Source organism: Elaeis guineensis, chromosome 9 (assembly GCF_000442705.2).
Source record: "Elaeis guineensis isolate ETL-2024a chromosome 9, EG11, whole genome shotgun sequence".
In the NCBI taxonomy this organism is placed as follows: Eukaryota; Viridiplantae; Streptophyta; class Magnoliopsida; order Arecales; family Arecaceae; genus Elaeis; species Elaeis guineensis.
Window position 1 is genome coordinate 9,466,134 of NC_026001.2, and position 21,534 is coordinate 9,487,667.

At 44.3% G+C, this 21,534-nt stretch overlaps 2 protein-coding genes across 2 annotated transcripts in view; both read right to left on the reverse strand.

Moving 5' to 3' along the window:
• Positions 1-3,016, reverse strand: part of LOC114914513 (uncharacterized) — a 51,188-nt gene extending 48,172 nt beyond the window's left edge. Inside the window, exons 1-2 of the mRNA XM_073243058.1 lie at positions 2,755-3,016; positions 1,493-1,693 (exon numbers count right to left, since the gene is read on the reverse strand). Coding sequence (XP_073099159.1) covers positions 1,493-1,672 — 180 coding nt within the window. The 5' untranslated portion in view covers positions 1,673-1,693; positions 2,755-3,016. The remainder of the gene's footprint in view (positions 1-1,492; positions 1,694-2,754) is intronic.
• Positions 3,017-8,940: 5,924 nt separating this feature from the next.
• LOC105051763 (NAC domain-containing protein 104) lies at positions 8,941-10,058 on the reverse strand. The gene is made up of 3 exons (XM_010932359.3): positions 9,773-10,058; positions 9,361-9,659; positions 8,941-9,241 (listed from the first exon to the last, which is right to left on the reverse strand). The coding sequence occupies exons 1-3, from the start codon at positions 9,930-9,932 to the stop codon at positions 9,098-9,100; spliced, it is 603 nt and encodes a 200-aa protein (XP_010930661.1). The 5' UTR covers positions 9,933-10,058; the 3' UTR covers positions 8,941-9,097.
• Between the last annotated feature and the right edge of the window lie 11,476 nt (positions 10,059-21,534).

Genomic DNA, 21,534 nt, shown 5'->3' on the forward strand with positions numbered 1-21,534 from the left:
AATCTAACTCCTTACGATGAAGTACAAAGCCAAGCCCAAAGCATGCTATGCATACAAGTCTGTCTTGTTCAAATAGAAGAATAAACTTAAAAATGTGCTGTTTTAGTTTCCAGCAATCTATTGATGTATGAAATACAGACAGAATTTCTCAGGATCCAGGCAAAGCGAAACATTTTTCAGGGAACAACTACGTGCACCTCACTTGCATATGCAGTTTCACTTTGACAATCCTCAGGCTTCAGGATGTAGCATAAACAACAACCAAGCCTTATCCCATCAAGATGGACTAGGTTATGGAGCATAACTTAGATTTGAAGATGCACTGTGAAATTTCTTAACAAAATTAGCTAAAACATTGGGTGAATAAGTCACACCCCTTTGCTTAGCAAACTAAGGTTTTAGGTTTGATTTCTGGATGATGCATTTCCCAAAAATCTGGACCTAGCTAATTATAGTGCCAGTGGGTCCCCTCCTGAGAGAGAGAGAGAGAGTATACAAAACATTGGGGTGCCTCACCTGCAGTGGATCTTGTTACAAATCCTGATCCTGCTTCTTTGAGTTTTTGATCTTTCATCCTTCATCATCCCATTGTACTACTATATCTATCAAACCAGTGTTGTCAAAGGCACTTCGAGCACTCACCTAGGTGCTCAGGGGAGGCAAGAATGCCCTTGAGAGCCTCAAGCCCTCAACAGTCCCCAGGTGGGATGATACTGTTGTAACACATTTTGTAACACAGATGCATAGGTGTCCACTTCAAGCCAAGGAGGCTTATAGATTTCATTGTTCCTTTCTTCGCACATCTTGTTTCAACATTTTCAGCTAATATATTTTATTTTATTTTATTTTATTTTTGTAACACTTATTTCATAATGCATTTATTGTAATGTTACAGTCTATGATCACAGGTAAGTAAACTTAAAATTTGAGAGAATATGTGAATAAAAAACTAAGGAGTTTGCACTTGAAACATGAGCATAAAAAGTATAGAGCTAAAGACCAGTAGTCATGAGCATATGTAAATTGACAATAAATATAAAAAAATACAATAAAACATACCATCGTTCAGCATTAAAGAAAATAAGAATGGTAAGATAAATGCTGGTTTTTCAATCAATGTGTATTCAATAACATCACCAATAGAATAGCTAGAAATAAATTCAAAAAAAAAATAAATTAAGGGTTCATAAGTGGCAAACATATAGGAAGATAGCTTATTCGACATTTTCTCTTTATGATTTTTAATGAAGTTTCCTTGGTGTTCTCTCCACACCATTTACACCCTCATAAGAAAGAAAAAGATGGCTTATTCTACTATGATATAAGAACCTTATTTACAGCTGAATTTGGCACAACAACGGTAAAGAATAAACCAAGCAAAAAGACAAAAGCAAGAGAGACAACATTATGACCCACAAGCTGAGCAGTAGCGTATATGATAATGAATGTACTTGACCAAGTATACATGCACTGTGCTAGAGCAGCAAATCACCTGCTTTGTGAGCTTTATGATCTGAAAGTGAAATGCGAGATCATGCATATCTGCTGTAAAACATGTGATCCGTACATCATTTTCCATTGCTTGATTTCCCAGTGAGCCTTTCCTGTTGCATTGGGCATCTGTACTAACATGCAGGGCTGAAAAATCTCTGTTTAACTCTTCTGATGCCATATGCAGATGAATCTGTAAGTGCTGGAATGAAAAAAACAAGAAGTTGGTTAGACATTATACAACCATATAAGGCAATGGATAAAACCATGACTTTGAAGAAAACAAAATCGAAAGTAATGTATACAGGAAAGATGGACCATATATTTGAACAATCAAAATCAAAAGAAGGAAAATTTACTTTGAGGGTACAACATATTGTCTCCTAATATGCTCATCATAACACAATATAATAAGATGATGTTTATGATTGATTCAGCTTTGAGCTAGCCTCAGATATATTTGTTCAAGCTTGGCTTTTGATCCATCCAAACAAAAAAATGCTTTGCCCCAATACTGAACTTATACACATCTCATATAGCTTGTTAACAAGAAGAGCTACAAATATAGCTTTATCATGATTCCTTTTTTATATAGCTTGTTCACACACCTGAATTGATTCCTTGTACCCTCTTCTATGTTCTTCTTTGTACAAAATTAGTCACTTCCCCCTTTACACATCAAAAGAAGAAGAAGATTAAGTTTGAACAAGACCGCAGTTATCGATATGCCAATTTCTCTTTCCCATATCAGTGTTACAATAAGATACTGAGAACAAGCAGAAGTATAATTGAAAGTCAGAATGCAGTCACCACATCAAACTTAAAAAATTCAAGATCCAGGAAGAACAAAGTTAGAAAGGAATTTGGACAAAAAGCAGGTTCAAGTGCAAGTGAGATGGTAATCACAGGTTCTTTTTTCAGGATGCATCATTCAGTCAGCTTCTACTAACATTTCCTAGGAGTTGTTATTGTTATAGGTTATCTCAATATCTATCCTTCGTTTCGCCTCGAGAAATTCTTCATTCTCGCGCGAAAAATTTCAGCTTTTCTTGTACGGAAGGGTATTCGCATTCTTCCCCAATTCATCAACACTTTCCCATTAAAAATTAGAAAAGAACTAAAACCGCAATCAAAGATGGATAGAGTAAAAAAGAAATGAAATTCTAATCCAACAGGCAACTAGGGTTCCAATTCTTGGAGAGATTGAAGTAGAAATAGGAAGAGATAAGCAAGAGAGAGAATGGGGAGCGGGGGTGTTCTCACCAGGTTGTGAGCCGATCGGTTTGTTGCCGGAATGCTAATCCCGGTGAGAATCACTCCGACACGTCGGAGGAATGCCGGCGGAGGAGGTCACCGTGGCGGGCAAGCAAACGAGAGAGGGTGTCAGTAGGGATAAAAATACCCGGGAATAACCGGCTGCAAACCGGTTAATCCAGATTGTTTATTTAAAAAAGATTGGCGAATATCAATGAGATAAATTACTTCTATACTTGGACTCGTTTGTACGGAGAATAAGACGGGACCGTAGCAAAATCCCGTCTCATGTCATAAAGTAATATCCCTAAACATCCAGAGGCTTATCCACTCCTTCGTAGTTGATTTCATCGTTTCAGCACGGTATCTATTCGGTATATTCTTCAAAAGATGATCAATATGATAGATTAAATTATATTTTTATTATTAAATATATTTGATGATAAAGCGGCATCTGTCTATCCCATAGAATTTTTTATTTTTTGATCTTTCCAGGATTTATGTCGTCAAAGAAATTTTTTTTAAAAAAATAATTTTTTTAAAAATTAATTTTTAAAAATAAAATTTTAACATATTTAATTGATCACGAAAAAAATAATTTATTACAGAATAACTTATGTTTAGTTGAACATCTATTTTTTTAAAAAAATAATTATGTAAAATGCATATCATACATTTAGTAGATATAAGATCAAATATTTTTGCTCCTAAACTTTATATAAATATTAATATATTATAATATAATATTAAAATATAATAATTTATTACATAATATAATACTAATATATATTAATATAATATTAATAAAATATTATATTAGTTATAAACATTAAAATATATATATTATATTTATATAAATATTATGATAATATTAATATAATATTATATTACTATTAAATATTTCATTCTAATTATTTATTGATATTTTATAAAATCTTAATAGTAAATTTTAAAAAAATATTTTTTTAGAAAAAAAGATACTATTAATTTTCATCCCATAAGAAATGGCAAAATCAAACTCCTCCATGAATTTCTATTTTTCATAAAATGTAAGAACTATCTTTCTATAGAAAAAAAATTATTTTTTCTTTTTAAAATTCTAACCAAACAAGATGTCTTCTCTCCATTTCTCAGAAACTGCCTCTTCTCCCCTCTATTTTTCATGAACCAAATGAGTTTTGAGTTATACTCATATTAGAGTATTGTAATTGCTTGTATGTACCAAAAAAAAAAAAGTACTTGTCACCAGATTCATTTTCTTACATCCACTGAACAAAAATCATATGGGACGAACATCGAGAAAAGAAAAAAGAGGTGGATTTTTAATGTTGCGATACTTTATGTTGGTAGTTATTTAAAAAAAATTAAAAGTTAAAGTACCTTTTGTAATTTGTAATAGAGCTATTAGTTTCATAATTAAAAAAATATAGCATCCTCTTTCCTTATTTTAGAAATATATTTTATTATTATATATTATATAATCAGATTATATACACTAAGTAAATTAACAATCTAGCAAGTTAATATATACTTTTAGATAAATTGATATGCAATTTGTAGAAAATAATATTCATCGATACACATTAGATGATATATACTTAGCAAAGTAATCATTTAATAATGTAAAATATATTTTCAAACAAATTAATATATTCTTCCATAACATCATATTTACTAATAATACTATACAACCGGCTAATATATACTCGTCGACTTTTTTATATATACTACAAATCTTTTTGATACACAAGCTACGATGATTTAATACATATTTAAAGATAAATCAATACATAATTTTCAAAATATATATTTTATCGGAATAGAGCCTATCCTATATACAGTTTCATCTCGCTATATAGTGTATACTAGTGAATATGGTATTCTGAAAACTACATATAAATTTGCTTGAAAATGTATATTGAGTTATCAAATTATTAATTTATTAAGTGTGTATTATTTGGCTGTATACTATATATTGATGAATACTATATTTTAAAAATTATATATTGATTTACTTAGGATGCGTATTAATTGTTAAATAATTAATTTATTTAGTATGTATTATCTAGTTATATAATGTACATCAATAAAAAAAAATGCATTCTAAAATAAGAAGAAAAGAGATTGTAATTTTTTTTAAAATTATGAGACTGATGACTCCAAGGAAAACTCTTTAACTTCAAAGTTCCTTCTTTAATATAGGCACCAGGAAAACATAGTAAAATTGAGAGGACATCTCATATTTCTTTCTTGGGTGCCAGCCCCATATGATTTTTGTTCCATATAAAACCTTTATGTGATTAACTTAGAAAAATTGAAATTGCCAACGAAAGATAGAAATTTTTCTTTGTTTTTTTGGGACAAGAAGCGGTGGGAGATAGAAGCTATAATCCCGTATTGGCTGGTTGCGATCACATGGTATCTTAAAATTAGATTTTGCTGAGGAATAATGGTTTGAGATGTTGTGTTCTAGGCTTGCTATTTATGCAGTCCTCAATATTGATAAAAGATTATAGCAAGCACGATGGTTTAGATGGAATAGGTTGTCTTTTGTATAAAAGAAGGATTCACTTTCCTCCGTCCTAAGATGCAATCGAGCCAAGCCGAATCGAGCAGCTGAAAGTTTGAGCTCGACTTGATTTAAAATACTCAAGCTTGAAATTTGTTCGAGATTGATCGAACCTTAATATTCCAAGCTCGAACTCATTTCGATAAAAAATAGATAAAATTTGAAATCGACTCGACACGATTCGAATATCAACCGATTCATATATGAGTTCGAATTCGAATGTTAGTTTACTAACAACATATATATTTTATATATTATAAATAAAAATAATATTATTAAAAATATATATAAATTCGAGTAAGCTCGTGAGCTTTTGAATTGAATATCCTGCTACTCGAGCTTGATTTGAAAAAACTATTTGAGTTCGATAATAATAGAGTCAAGTCAAGTTTACACTCGAGTCAAGTTCGAGTAGCTCACGAATAGCTCGATTCGTTTGCACTTCTATTTTGTATGAATCCATTGTTTCAACTCCTATACGGGCAAATGAATGGAAAAGTTCAAAATGTTTTGATAGCATGCAGGATGTGATTCAATAAATGATGTTGCAAAAGAAGATCGATCATTCTTTGGGCATGGAAAAAGCAATCTGAACTTGGTTTAGATCATGCATGGGATATGGGATATGGTCAATTTCAGTTGTCAAAGGTTGTCAACCTTTTGACTCTAATATCTCCATGATAGAACTTCATACAGCTTGGGCCGACATCGACGTTGCAACAACCGAACTTCTGCGATCAAAATCAAAATATGGTTGGAAGGAGATTTGAAAGCTTCTGAATGATTGATGCCTACCCAGTTCTGCTTGATACCCTTGCAGATAAGCATGCCAGGTAGGCGGTTCCAAGCAATCCATATCCACAAAGAGGGCAACAGGGCCTCCAATTGGATGGCAACAGATGTTGAAGAGAATGCTAGTGAATATTTGTCAGGAGCATTGCTCCTTTTTTTTTTTTCCTTCCATATCCATTAAAAAATTGGTGGGCTAATTGGTTAACCCCAAAGCTCCTGTGGTGCCTATCGTTTAGATGGTTACGGAGAAGGACTCAAGTTAATTAAGTTTAGGGTTTGTTTTGCTGCTTGTAGTTAGTATTCAAAGTCAGATTAGTCCAACACAACCCTCTTCGGGTGCTTGGTTGGTCTGAAGTGGAATCGAATTCAATCCTCCAAATGGCCATGAATGAGAGATCGAAATGGTCTAAATTGACTTCGATAGAGATGACCGAGATAACTTCAGCTAAGTGGACTCTCACTCAACTCATTTGCAGCAAACCAAATAGACCTTTAGTTAATGGCAATAACTAGATCCAATCTAATTATCTTTCATGGCTGGGACTATGAACTTCCACATTTCTTCGCAGCCCTTTCACTTGTCATAGTGATCATTCAAAATGCCTTCTTTTGGTATTGAATTTCAGGTCCATTGTAAGTGAACTTGGATTATAAATTAATATATGTTTAGTTTAATAAACCTCATTATACTAGAGCTTGTGTTGTACTTTTCTTACTTCCAGAGTGGTAAGAGTATGGATGAGGCCCAAGTCTTCTCAACCCACTTGTACCTATAGTCTTCCTAGAGTCAAGTTCTCTTACAGCGGTCTCAACCAAAACATAATTAGCTTGGCAGAATAGCAACATACTGGGCCACTTACCCCACTTTGTTCTCACTTAGTCCACATTATCATCATGATGAGCCGCAAGATGAGAATAGAATCACACATTGTTCTCACTTAATCCACATTATAACCATGATTAGCCGCAAGACGATAATAGGATCCTTGAATCTATTCAAATAGGCCTTTTTTTGGGTGTCAATGTCAGAGAAAAAGCTTAAGCAGTTAGGCCCAAAGCCATGTCTTCATGCAATCATCACGGCCATAAACCCGGTTTTGGTCGGAACACATAGAAGCCAAACCACACCTAAAAAGTTCTTGTTTGGGCTTTTTGGTGATAGAGCTGAGAGAACCCGGGGCAATGGCACCCGAATCTAATTGGTTGGTGGAAGATTGTAGAGTCCTAATCCACACCAAACACCTCACGTCGGCATTCCTTTTCATGCATGCTTTGATCCGTTTAGAGCATAAGAAAACATGACACCAAAAAGAAGTACATATGTGCTTGTTTATTGGCACTAATTCCTTGTTTACAGGAGGTGGAGATGATTAGGAGTTCACCAACTTGTTAAGCAAAGATGGTCGCTTAATTTATTTGAAGTGGGCCGTTCATGAAAAGGATGTGAGGTTTTGGAAATGACAGGAGGAACCCACTAGGTAGCTAGGCAAACATCTCTCACTCATGTGCTTAAGCTTCTTCTTGATGTGGACTTTCTTGGTTTCTATTGAAATGAAAACAATTATTATTAGTAGATTCTCTCTTTTATCAATCATACATACTGGATATTTGTTTTAGCAGGGCTTATGCTTTTTCTCACTGGCTAAATCCAAGAATAGTAATTAGTTCCTTTGTTCTTCTTGAGAGTAAATTCATATACTTAAAAACAATCTTATTATTAAATTCTATGACATGAATAAATAATTCATCAAATTGAGGATGTTTAATAGAGACAACTTTAGAAATTGATATCTACTATCGAAATATTTTATGTCGATCTTGACCGATGCATTCGAGTAACATAAAACAAATGATTTTTATGAAAGTGCACGTCTGAATGGTTTATATAAATTTTGTTTTGTAAATAACAATAGAGACATAAAATCTGAAGATCGAGTTTTATGAAAAACAAGTTTCATCTTCAATATCAAAACACTTGCTTTCTATAAAACCATATTCTACTGTAAGTTATTCTAGTAAAGTTATTTATCATTAAAGTTCCAAGCAAAATTGAGAGCCTGAATGAAAGAAAGATACATACAACCCAATATAATACAAACGTTTCGTGCAAGCTCGGAATTGTAGCAAATCTATAAATGTGATGAGGGAGTCATATAAGGCAGAAAATACTCCAATTTGGTGACCTCATCATACATCTTTCAAACTAGATCCCAACAAAGCTATTGTACAAATCAATACTTCAAACTGATATTGCTTAAAATGTCACACCAGCAATGGTTATTATATTTTGATCCCACTGGTTGGGCAGTTAATTTTTTTTCCTTTTTTGAGGAAAGACTGGGGAGTTAATTTCTTATTGGTGCAAGGACACAAGTCACAGGACCCTCAGCCACAGGGGCACCCCAGACTAGCAATAAAATCTTGGTGGGTCCAAGCTCCGGTTTGGCAATTTGATGCCCTGAAGGAAGCTCCACTTCCACCCATTGTCACAAAAAAACCTCTATCCCCACGCGTGCCTTCGTGCACGTATAAGCTTATCCCATTGACGACAGGGATAGCGAAAGGCTTGCGTAAGCTCCACCCATCCCCTTAAACAAAATTAGATAAAAGCAGATCCATTGCTTTGTGGCACAACAAAGCCATCCAATTACCATCAAAACATGCACAGAAAAAAGATGGATTGGAGAAGAATTCGAGGAAAAGAAGCTATGAGGAATGCCCAAACCACATATATAACCCACCAAGTTCTTAGGGACCCTCCCCCAACTAATGGCCTATAATATGTGCTCCAAAGTCCGCACACAGAGTCCCAAAAGCACAAAAAAGAGAGAAGAGGCCAGTTGAATCACTTGAATGAGCTTAAGAAACTAAGTTCTTAGACATTGATACAGATGTTATTGGAGACAACATCAAAGAGTGCAAACACCGGTATAAATTACATTGGTTAGGTTGGTTTCTTATTATTAGCCTTGGCGAAGTGGGGACTCCGATCTAATTTGGCAAGCTTACTTCATCAAGATCATCCAGTGATAAGAAAACTTCATCCAAGCATGAAAGCTCCATCCCTTCATCATGGAAGCCCTGCGAACCGCAGCTCGATTCGTAAACTCGGCATATCACCCACTTGTTGGATTCCTAATGATCATGAAGAGAATCATGCCATCATTAGGCTTATTGGAAGAAGAAGTAATCAACCCATATCCACTAGTAATTATAAAGAAGGAAGAGAGAATGGCTAAGGTGGCTAGACTTACAATTCTTGGGCTTCTTCTCTTCTTCAGAGACCTGCTGCTGCCACCACCACCACTACTGGCATTACCAAGAACACCATCCAATAGATGGTACTCATGCATTATCCAATTGGTTTTGATTCCCTCGGGAGGTTCTCCAACATAAAATATGAGAGTCTTCTTCAAGCCAACATCATTATGGTCACTGCTGCTGGTTATGCACTCCTCGACGCCGATAGGTTTCCAGTAACCATTGGCAGTCTCCCTATTTTGGGCCCTATGGGTGAAGAAATACCAATAGTTACCTCCTTGAAGAGCTTTACCTTAATACATGTATTACATAGAAGTCGCATTAGCTTTTGAGAACAACGACAAGAGAAAACTACAAGTTGAAGAAGCTAGCTACGAATACTTAAGAGAAGGGGAGTATGCTAACCATTAAGATCCCATGGATCACAATAGTGGAGTTCAATTGTTGGGATGATGGGATGACATGGAAGGTGAGCCGCCTTGCGATAGAGGAAATGGATGACCAGCTCTTCATCGGAAGGGAAGAAGTGGAAACCAGGTGGGAGGTTGGTGGTTCCTTCTCCCATGCTGATGTAGAAGAAGAGGTGAAGAAAAGAGCTAGTTAAAACAAGAGATGGAAGAATGGTTGTAGACGCTATAGAGTGATTGGTGCTTTGTTGGTTTTAATGGTATTTATAGCGCTAGAGGAGGGAGGAGGGAGGAGGGAGAGGTGAGAGTATTTTGAGGCGGCCGGTAGGGAAAGTGGAAGTGCTTTGACAAGATGTACGATATCTATATATTATAGAAAGCTTCTCTTTTTATTTGTAGCCGTGAGTAATGTTGGGATATACCGACTAATTTTTGTACGTCGATTTATTTTCAGATCAGTCCGATCGATGTCCGACTCTATTGATCGGACCGACGGATGACTTCGACTGACGACTGCCGATAATAGTTGCCGATAATATCCAATCGAAAGTATATCGGCCGAACAGATTCATGCTGTTTCCGATCGATCGAGCGGCCGAATCCATACCACCAACTCACTGTCGGGGGTGGTAGCCGAATACCCACATACAGTCGGCCAGTTCGTCCAAACACCGTACAACCGCTATGGGCAGTTGTCCTGTCAAAGACATGCGGTATGGCCGCCCTGGGGCGTTGTCCTGCCAAGGACATGGATTAATCCTCAGTGACTTGACAACCCACGATGATTTGACAGCCCCCGACGACTTGACAAATCCTCAATTGTCTGCACCATTTATGGCGGGACCATACCGTATTCTACTATAAAAAAGGGTAAGGCAATAGTCTTGGTAAGTTTTGAAGTGAGTTTTCTCAAGCTTCCTCAAGCTCTCTAGCTCTCTCTCTCTCTCAAGCTGAGCCCTTGATTTTTCACTGTTGCCTAGTCTCCTCTCTGACTTGACCGTCGGAGGGTCTCCGCCGGAGGTATTTCCGGTCCGTGAGGACTTCTCTTGCAGGTGCGCGACCTCGGCGATCGGACGACGGGGGGATTGGCCGCAACAGATTTTGGCGCACCAGGTAGGGGCTTGACAGAGGTAAGACAGTGAGCTCCATAGAGCTTGAAAGACTTCTCGAGATGACGAAAATCAGGACTCAGCGATCGAGAGCTACCGGGTCGGCGAGGTGCTCTTCTCGTCAGGAAGAGGCCCCTCCACCCTCCATGGCAGAATCCAGCTCTCTGCACCCGGCGGTGACCATGGAGGCACAGATCGCGGCGATCGTACGGTAAATGACCGTTCTGACAGACGCGGTCAAAAATCTCCAACAGCAACCGACTCAATTGCCGCAACCGCCGGCGGAGCAACCGGCGGCACACCCTATGCCGTCCAGAAGCAGCCGCCGACGCCCGCGTCCACTTTCGTCTCCGTCTCAAGAGCGGTTGTCTCGCTACTCCCACCGAGAAGGGGGGAGACGGCCACAGCGTGACATCCGTCGGTCTCGATGTTTCTCTCCTTCCCAACTGAAGCGAGCGAGGAAGGAGAAGCGGCCGCGGACACCGTTCGCCTCACTCTCAAATTCGTCGGGAGGTTCGACCCCTGGGGTTTCTCAACATCGATGATTGGACGACTACGAGCGCAAGTTCGAAAAAATCGACCGTCGGCTTGCCCAGCTCTAGGCGGATGGTCAGAAGTCTTCGAACGACGTCGACTTTCGGACCATCCAACCTCTCTCTCGATTTATCCTCGACGAACCGATCCCTAGTTGGTTCAAGATACCTCATGTGGAGCCTTACGACGGCTCCACCGACCCAATTGACCATCTGGAGAGCTACAAGGCTCTCATGACAATTCAAGGGGCAATCGATGCCCTCCTCTGCATCGGCCTCTCCGCCACACTCCACAAAACTGCCCGGGCCTGGTACTCCGACCTTCGCTCGAAAAGTATCCACTCCTTCGGACAGCTCGAGCATTCTTTCGTGATCCATTTCAGCACCAGCCGAAAGCCGCCACGAACCTCGGACAGTCTTTTCTCCCTTCAGCAGAGAGAAAATGAGATACTCCAACACTTTGTGGCCCAATTCAACGCGGCCACACTTGAGGTCTGGAACCTCAATGAAGACATGACTATCTCGGCTATAAAGAGGGGGCTAAGGGGGTCTCGGTTCACGTATTTCTTGGACAAGACCCTCCTCCGGACGTATGCCGAATTGCTGGAGCGTGCGTACAAATACATGCGCACGGACGAAGGAGCTTCCGACCGACGTCTGACCGAGGGCACAGGCCAGAAGGAGAAGTAGAAGAAAAGTCGGGCTCCTGCTGAACCCAGCAGGCCCCCGACCGACAAACGGATCTCGCCGCGACGACGGAGCCCAAGATCGCCCTGACGACGGAGTCCGAGACCGGTGCATCACTGGTATGACTCCTACACTCCTCTCTCTGCTCCTCGTGTGTAGATCCTGATGGAGATCGAAGGAGCGGAATATCTGCGACGGCCTCCGCCTCTGAAGGCAAAAGGCCTCGATCGGAGAAGATACTGCCGATTCCATCGAAGCCACGGTCACAACACCGAGCAATGTATCTAACTCAAGGATGAAATAGAGGACCTCATACGATGAGGCTATCTCAAAAAGTACCGAAGGGACCCACCGGCTCGGCCCCTTAACGACCAACAATCCCAACCGACTGAAGAGGCAGCGAATAACCAGCCTACTGCTGGAGTCATCAACATGATTTTCAGATGACTGGATCGAGGAACGACTGCTGAAGGGGAGTTGACGAAGAGGCCACGCCAGGATGATGTAATCATCTTCACAAATGAAGATGCTCGGAGAATCCAAACTCCTCATGATGACGCTGTTGTTGTTTCGACGACAATAGCGAATTATGATGTAAAGAGGATTCTTGTCGATAATGAAAGCTCAACTAATGTTTTGTTTTACTCGACCTTCTCCCAAATACGACTGTCGATCGACCGACTTAGGAGAGTCTCTACACCCTTGGTAGGCTTCACCGGAGATGCCGTCGTAGTGGAAGGAGAAATTATTCTTCCTGTGACGGCTGGGGCTGAACCACGATAAAGCACCATCCACATTACATTCACGGTCGTTCAAGTACCTTCGGCCTACAATGCCATACTTGAAAGACCCAGACTAAACGTCCTTAGAGCGATAATCTCGACATACCACTTGCTGGTTCAGTTTCCAACTAAAAATGGAGCCGAAAAAATGCACGGGGATCAACAACTTGCTCGGCGATGCTTCTAAATCTCTACACAAAGCAATGAATCGAAGGACTCTCTGACGGTCGACAAGCTGGACCAATGGAAAGAGGAGGAGCGGGGTGAACCGACTGAACAGCTGATTTTCATCCCGATGATAAAGAATCCTGAACAGGTCATCTAGGTCGGGTCGTAGTTGTCCGATCCAGAGCTACAGCAGCTGGTAAAGCTACTAAAGGCCAACGCCAACGTATTCGCTTGGTCGGCAGTGGATATGTCCGGCATCCCTCTAGAGACAATAACTCACTGACTCAACATTGCCCCTGGTGCGAAGCCGATGAGACAGAAGAAGCGATCTTTTGTCCCCAAAAGACAGAAGGCCATCGACCAGGAAGTGGACAAGCTACTCGAGACGGGCTTCATCAGAGAAACCACCTATCCTGATTGGCTCGCAAATGTCGTCATGGTGAAGAAAGTCAATGAAAAGTAGAGGATCTGTATCGATTACACCGACTTGAATCGAGTCTGCCCGAAAGATAGCTTCCCACTATCGAAGATCGACCAACTGGTGGATACGACGTCCGGTCAACGACTGCTTAGCTTCATGGATACCTTTGCCAGATATAACCAGATCCGGATGACACCTGAGGACGAAGAGCATATGGCCTTCGTGACCACCAAGGGCCTTTACTGCTACAGAGTGATGCCCTTCGGTCTGAAGAATGCCGGAGCCACCTACCAATGTCTCGTCAATAAAGTCTTCAAAGCCCAAATCTGGCGCAACATGGAGGTGTACGTGGACGACATGCTGTGAAGAGCGCGCAGGCTTCAGACCATGTCCAAGACTTGGAAGAAATCTTTCGCACTCTTCGACAACATCGGATGAAGCTAAATCCGACTAAGTGCGCCTTCGGGGTAGCTTCGGGGAAGTTCCTCGAGTTCCTCATTTCTCAACGTGGAATCGAGGCCAATCCCGAGAAGATAAAGGTGATCATCGACATGCGGCATCCGAACAACAAAAAAGAGGTGCAGCAACTTAATGGGAAGATTATCGCGCTCAGCCGATTCATCTCTCGATCGGTTGAGAGGTGCCTCCCGTTCTTCAAAATCCTGAGGCAGACGAAGAACTTCTCTTGGCTGAATGAGTACCGGCAAACCTTCGAAGATTTGAAGAGGTACCTGATTTCTCCATCCCTGCTTGTAAAGCCAGAGGTCGGAGAAATATTGTACCTTTATTTGGCTACCGCCCCAGAGGCGGTTAGTTCGGTCCTCGTCCGGGAGGACGGGAGCTGAATTCTCCGACCCATATATTATACCAGCAAGGTGCTCCACAGGGTCGAAACTCGGTACTCAAGGGTGGAGAAGATGATATTTGCCCTGGTCATATCCACGCAACGACTCCGTCTGTATTTTCAAGCACACACCATCGTGGTCCTCACCGACTAGCCCTTGAGGGCGATCCTCCATCGCCCTGACACATCAGGACGACTCGTGAAATGGGCGGTGAAGCTGAGCGAGTTCAACATCTAGTACCGACCACAACCTGCTTTGAAAGCCCAAGTCCTGGCCGACTTCGTTGTGGAATGCCCGACAGCCGACCAAATGTCGGAAGACGGGAGCTCCAAAGAAAATGCGACCTCTAAGTATGACTTCGGGTCAACCTGGGTGTTACACATAGATGGAACTTCCAATGCCCAAGGGAGCGGGGCCGGGTTCCTGTTCACCAACTCGGAGGGAGTGGTTACCGAGTATGCCCTTCGATTCAACTTCAAAGCTTTCAATAATCAAGCCGAGTATGAAGCACTTCTCGCTGGCTTGAGAGTGGTGAAGAAGCTCGGGATCGACAACCTCAGAGTCTTCTCTGACTCCCAGCTGATTGTGGGGCAAGTCAAAGGCGAATTCGAGGCGTGGGACCTGACCATGGCGAAATATTTTCAAAAGGTGAGAGATCTCGTGGCACACCTCAAGTATTTCGAGATCTCCCACATTCTCAGATCGGAGAATGCTCGAGCTGATGTACTCTCCAGACTCGCGACGTCCGCCTACGGCACCTTGGGTCGGACGCTCGTGGAGAGTCTCGAGCAATCGAGCATCGACAGGACTGAGGAGGTGTTACAACTGACGATGGAGCCAAGCTAGATGGATCTGATCGTTCAATATCTGACCGATGGAACCAGCCCTGAAGATCCTATGGAAGCCAAGCGACTCCGATGGATGGCCTCTCAATATGTAATGATGGATGGGCGGCTCTACAAGAGGTCGTTCACCCTTTCCTTGCTGCGGTGCCTGAGACCAATGGATGCGGACTATGCGCTCAGAGAAGTGCATGAAGGGATTTGCGGAAGTCACCTGGGGGCAAATCTTTGGCCTACAAAGTCCTGCGGCAAGGTTACTACTGGCCCACCATGAAGAGAGACGCAGCTGACTTGGTTCGGAGGTGTGAGCCATGTCAAAAGTATGCCAACTTGCAGCATCGGCCCGCCAACCAACTGACTTCCATCGTCGCCCCGTGGCCCTTCGCCCAATGGGGGGTCGACATACTCGGCCCTTTCCCTCCAGCGTTGGCCAAAGAAAGTTTATAGTTATCGCGATCGACTACTTCACCAAGTGGGTGGAGGCCGAACCCCTGGCGCAGATTACCAAGCGCAAGATGGAAGACTTCATCCAAAAGTTCATCATCTTTAGGTTCGGACTGTCGCACACCATCATCACCAACAATAGGCGACAGTTCGACAATAATGATTTCAGAGAGTTCTGTGCGAGATTTTATATCACGCACAAGCTGACTTCGGTCGGGCATCCACAGTCCAATGGAGAAGTCGAAGTGACCAATCAGACCATTCTGCATGGACTGAAGACCCGACTGAACGCAGCCAGAGACCTCTAGATCGAGGAATTGCACTCGATCCTGTGGGCGTACCGAACGACACCCCGTGTTCCAACCGGGGAAACTCCTTTCAACTTGACCTTTGGGGCGGAGGCAATGATCTCACTGGCGATCGGGCTACCATCTATTAGAGTCGAGCAATACTGTGAGCCAGACAACTCTGAGTGTCGGAGAGTTGACTTGGACCTCCTTCCCGAACTCTGACATGAGGCTTAACTCCGCATGGCTTCCTACCGACAAAGAGTGGCCCGATACTACAATGCTAAAGTCAAGCCAAAATCCTTCAGACCCGGAGACCTGGTTTTAAGGAAGGCGGAAGTCTCGAAGCCTCAAGACCAAGAAAAATTATCCCCAAACTGGAAAGGACCCTACAAGGTAGCAGACACCTGCAGGTCGGGCGCCTATCGACTTGAGACCTTGGAAGGGACGACCATTCTCCGAACTTGGAATGCCAACAACCTGAAGTTGTATCATCAATGAATTCTGTATGCCCTTACTCGAAATACAATTCAATTTTAAAACTTCAGAGTCTACAAAATTCGATTCTCTGTCGAGGGTCGGCCCTCGCCAGAAGCACGAGCCTTGACGCCCCGACTTGAGCCTAACGTCTCATTGGGAACCTACGGCTCGATCACCGAATCTATGGCTCGATCTACGTCTCAATCGCCGACGACACATCGGATTCTACGATGGAGATCGAAGGGGCGGAATATCTACGACAGCCCCCACCTCTGAAGGCAAAGGGCTTCGACCAATGCAGTTGGCTAACTTGCCGACTTAGCTTCGACTAAGAAGGGCAAAATGCTAAGACAACCGCAGTCGCATCTGCGACATACCGACCCGATCACGGTCGGTCGAAGAATATTCGGCTTGCCATCGTTTATCATACGTCCCGACGTGCACGCCCGATCAAGGGCCGAATAACGGATATTCAACTTGCCATCGTTATCCTATCTGAATGCGTCGGACATGACTCGACTATCAGATTCTCCGGTATGATGGTGTCGACAAACTACATCGCACTTGCGACATACCGACCCGACCACGATCGATCGAAGGATTTTTGGCTTGCCACCGTTTATCATACGTCCCGACGTACACGTCCGATTAAGAGCCAGACAATAGATATTCGACTTGTCATCGTTATCCTATCCGAATATGTCGGATGCTACTCGACTATCAGACTCTACGGAATGATCGTATCGACAAGCTACGTTCGGAGATTGGCCGACACCCGACCCGACATGCACGCTCGACCTACAGTCGGGACGACTCTCGACCATCAGATCCTATGCAACCTGCACGACAGTCGGGATGCCAACCTACGATCGGGGCTTGCTCTGCCTTTGGCGGGACGTGCGCTACTGGCTACTTTGGTCGGCTACGCCAGATCCTACCGAACGTCCTAGCAAGGTATGTCAGAGCTATGACTTGTACTCTTGGGGATGGCTCGACAGATCGAACACTTTGAACCACATGCGGGGAAAAGTTTGAAAAGTCTTTGATTTCATTAAGTTGAAGTAACTTACAAAATTGGGCAGAAGCTCGGTTACAAAATTGGGACAAAGCCCGATTACAAATATCAAAGATGAAACAGAAGCAAAAGAATACAAAGATATCAGAGCGGACACTCCGACTATTCGTCGGAGTCGACTTCCTGTATCGGGGATACTTCGGGAGCCACCAGTATACCCGCTCGGGTCGAAGTGGGACCGAAGGTTGGGGCCACCTCACCTTCGGTCGCTCGTTCCATCGGCCTAGGGTCGACCTCCTCCGCAGCCATCGGGTCCCCCGGCATTGGGTCGGCCTCCTCCTCTGCGACCTGGTCCTCCAACCCCGGAGGGACGACGCTGCTCAAATCGAGCTTCGGGTGCAGACTCTGGATCGCATCCCAGGCTCCTCGTACCCCACCCGATAGGAGACGAAGCCGCTCTCGAGGAGCTCCTCCCGGTACTCGTCCGAGCCACGAAAGTCCTCCACCGCCTGGCTCAGTGCCTCCTTGGCTGACTCCGCCTCCGCCTTCGCTATATCGGCGTTGGCTTGGGCGGAGGACAAGTTCTCCTCGGCCTTACCCAGGTTCTCCAGGCTAGTCCGAAGCTGTTCGCGCTCGGTCTCGAGCTCCCTGATGCAGCCATCCCGCTCGCACCGCAGCCGGTGAACGAAGCGGGTCTTGCGCTGGACCTGCTCGTGAGCCGACTGAAGTTCGGCCTCCGAAGCGACTAGGCCGTTGGTGAGTCAGGAATTCTCCTCCTCGAGCCTAGCCTCACGGTCGACCGACAACTTCAGCTGGTCCACCAGCGTCGCCTTCTCAGCCTCGACGATTTCGGCCCTATTCTTCCAGGCCGTTCGGACGTCGTCAAACCTCTGGTACCCGACCTCCAGCTCGGACATATTGTAGATCAGCTGCAAGTAGAAGGCTGGTCGTCAGAAAAATGAAATGACGAAAATAATAATGAAGAAGGATGAAGAAGGAAGAAGAGCTCACTTGGATCATGGTCGGGTAAAAGGAAGAGAGCATCTCGATCACCGGTCGGCTCCTCAAAAGCTCCCGATCGATCGGGAGAATGGTCGCTTGGCACAACCTCCTAGCAAAATTATGGTTGGCTAGGGCCGACGCTCCTTCGAAAATTCGAACGTCCGACGGTGCAACGTGGCCCGCCGACCTTGTGTCGTCCGTCGGCACCATCGAAGCCTTCCCCCGATCAGTCATCCAGGCCTGAAGATCGGAGAGGGAGGGAAAGCTCAAACTCGACTGGATCCCTCCCGAGGGTGCGACGGGAGCCACCGCAGGTCATTCGGGCTCACTTGCTTCGGCCCGAACCTCCTCCATAGGCGGTGGCCCCGACGATCCTTCGGCTGCCCCCTCTGCCACCCCTTCCTCGGACGGTGCCTCAGGTGGCACCGCCGGCACCGATAGGGTGATGATCGGCTTAAAGCCCGACACACGTTCGGTGTCGGACTGTGCTGCCGCCATCGCGATGCCGGTCGGGGATGATATCTGAGGCCTCTTAGGAGGCCGCGAAGGTCCGACCCCGGGCGTCGGCCTCTTCCTCGCCGCATGTTGCCGAATATTGGCTTCTGTCAATCTCACTCTCGACGGCATGCCTGCAATTTCAACAAAGGATTAGCACAAGTCCGAAGACGGGTGAAAAAGCCAATGGACGACCGACAGACCGAACAATACCTAAGCGGGGAACCGAACTCAGGCCAACGTCGTACAGAGCTTACTCGATGACGAGCTCCCTCTGCTTCGGCACCGACACATCCTTCAGTCGGTGAAAGTCCTCTCGGTCTCCAGCCTTCATCCAACTGTTTTCGTTCAGCTGAGTCCGAGGGTCGCCCCAGCGGGAAGGGAACCCCCAAGGTAGTGAAGAAGAAGCAAAGAAAAATTGGTTCTTCTACCCGTGAATCGATGATGGAAGATCAGTGATGAACGAAAGACCCTTCCGGGGATTGAAGAACCACTACCCTCGGACTTTCGGGTGGGGTCGGAGGACGAAGAACGCCCGAAAGAGAGAAATACGAGAAAAGATCGGCAAAAGCCGACACAACAAAGCAAAACTGATTATCAACCGGACTGAGTTCGACATCAGTTGCGCCGAGCAAAGTCCGTAATAATCCAAGACGTTCCGGACGAACTTCGAAATCGGAAAGCGAAGACCTGCCCGAAGGTCCTCGACATAAAAGGCCACCTGGCTCAGAGGTAGGTTGTTAACCCGACCCTCGGCCCCAGGGACGAAGAGTTCGAACTGCTCTGAGATACTGTACTACTCTCTGAGCCGTTCGACGTTTGCCCCCGAAAGTGAAGAAATCTCCACCTTCGGGGTCGATCGGGAGTCATCAGTCGGGTTCCCCGACTGACTTCCTCGTGGAGAGGTCCTAGCCATGACGCTAGCCCCAGAAAAGAGAACACAAAGAAAAATGTCGAAGGATGCAAGGAGACAAGGATGGAAAAAACTTCGCGAAGAGCTTTCAAAGGAAGAGGACGGAGACAACTACCTGAAACTGGGGGACGACTCGACAGGACCTCAGCGCCAGGAACATATTTGCAGCAAAAAATAAAGTTTTGGATGTAAGTGGCCATATATATATAAGGCCCTTCGATGATTGAGATGAAAATGCGCCAAGCGAGGGCTTCCCGAATATCGACGCATGGCAACATCAGGGCCCTTCCTCAGTCCGACGGTTCGACGCACCTGCCCCCAGATCAAGCCACGTCACCTCCATCCGTGTGAATGGTTTCGGCCCAATAGCCCCCTGACATGTGGCAGAAAAATCGCGTCTCAGAATTTATTAACCAACGGCGGTTCGCATTCCCAAGGAGACGGCGGTTCGTATTCCCAAGAAGATGGCGGTTCGCATTCTCAAGGAGACGGCGGTTCACATTCCCAATGAGACATCTGACGTCAGATCGTTTGTTGGTACGGTCGTCAGAGTCGGAGCATGACGTGATGAAAAATCACTCCTTTCGCCCGAAGCCATCGCCCACGTTGAAACGCTGGCCAACACGACATCCGACTCAGGAGTGGGGGGGCAACTGTTGGGATATACTGACTGATCCTTGTACGTCGACTTACCCTCAGATCGGTCTGACCGACGTCCAACTCTACCGATCGGACCGACGGACGACTCCGACTGATGACTGCTGACAATAGCCGGCCGAAGGTATGTCGGCTGAACAGACCCATGCTGTTCCCAATCGGCCGAGCGGCCGAACCCGTACCACCGACTCACTGTCGGGGACAGCAGCCGAATACCGACATACAGTTGGCCAATCCGCCCAAACGCCGTACAACTATTATGGACAGTTGTCCTGTCAAGGACATGCGGTATGGCCGCCCTGGGACGTTGTCCTGTCAAGGACATGAATTAATCCCCAGTGACTTGACAATCCACGGCGATTTGACAGCCTCCGGCGACTTGACAACTCTCCAGTTGTCTTCACCATTTATGGCGGGATCATACCGCATTCTACTATAAAATGGGGTAAGGCAACAGTCTTGATAAGTTTTGAAGTGAACTTCTCAAGCTTCCTCAAGCTCTTTAGCTCTCTCTCTCTCAAGCTGAGCCCCTGATTTTTCACTGTTGCCTAGTCTCCTCTCTGACTTGACCGTCGGAGGGTCTCCGTCGGAGGCATCTCCGATCCGTGAGAATTTCTCTTGTAGGTGCGTGATCTCGATGATCGGGCGACGGAGGGATTGGCCGCAACAAGTAGAGTAATAGAAGACTACACCGTTCATACAATGCAGAACCAACACACAAGAATTCCGGAGAATGAGGCAGATGGTATTATTATTATTATTATTTTATACAAAAAATAGCGAGGGCGGTGTGGTGGCGATCAATCTAGCAAACTTCTCTGAACATGATCACGAGAACTTCTATCTCATTAAGTGAGTGTGCGATTTGAGAAATAATAAATACAATCCGCTCTCCATCACGTCCGAAGAAAGGCCTCGAGTCGGAAGAGCACGTCACCCCTAACGTCCCTCGAGGATCAGAAGGATCAGAAATTATTTCTACAACCCACATCAAGACCGCAAGCATCGATCCCCCGCAGAATCAGTTCATGCTTGCATTTAATCGGCCGCACGGACGTCTCGAACTTTGATCGTGCGATT

Bases quoted from the DNA above. Each gene is read 5' to 3' on its own strand.
- LOC105051763 (XM_010932359.3), bottom strand. From the start codon at position 9,932: ATGGGAGAAGGAACCACCAACCTCCCACCTGGTTTCCACTTCTTCCCT. The intron at 9,660-9,772 runs GTTAGCATACTC...ACATGTATTAAG, and splicing joins TGATCCATGGGATCTTAATG to GTAAAGCTCTTCAAGGAGGT. The intron at 9,242-9,360 runs GTAAGTCTAGCC...CATGATCATTAG, and splicing joins AGAGAAGAAGCCCAAGAATT to GAATCCAACAAGTGGGTGAT.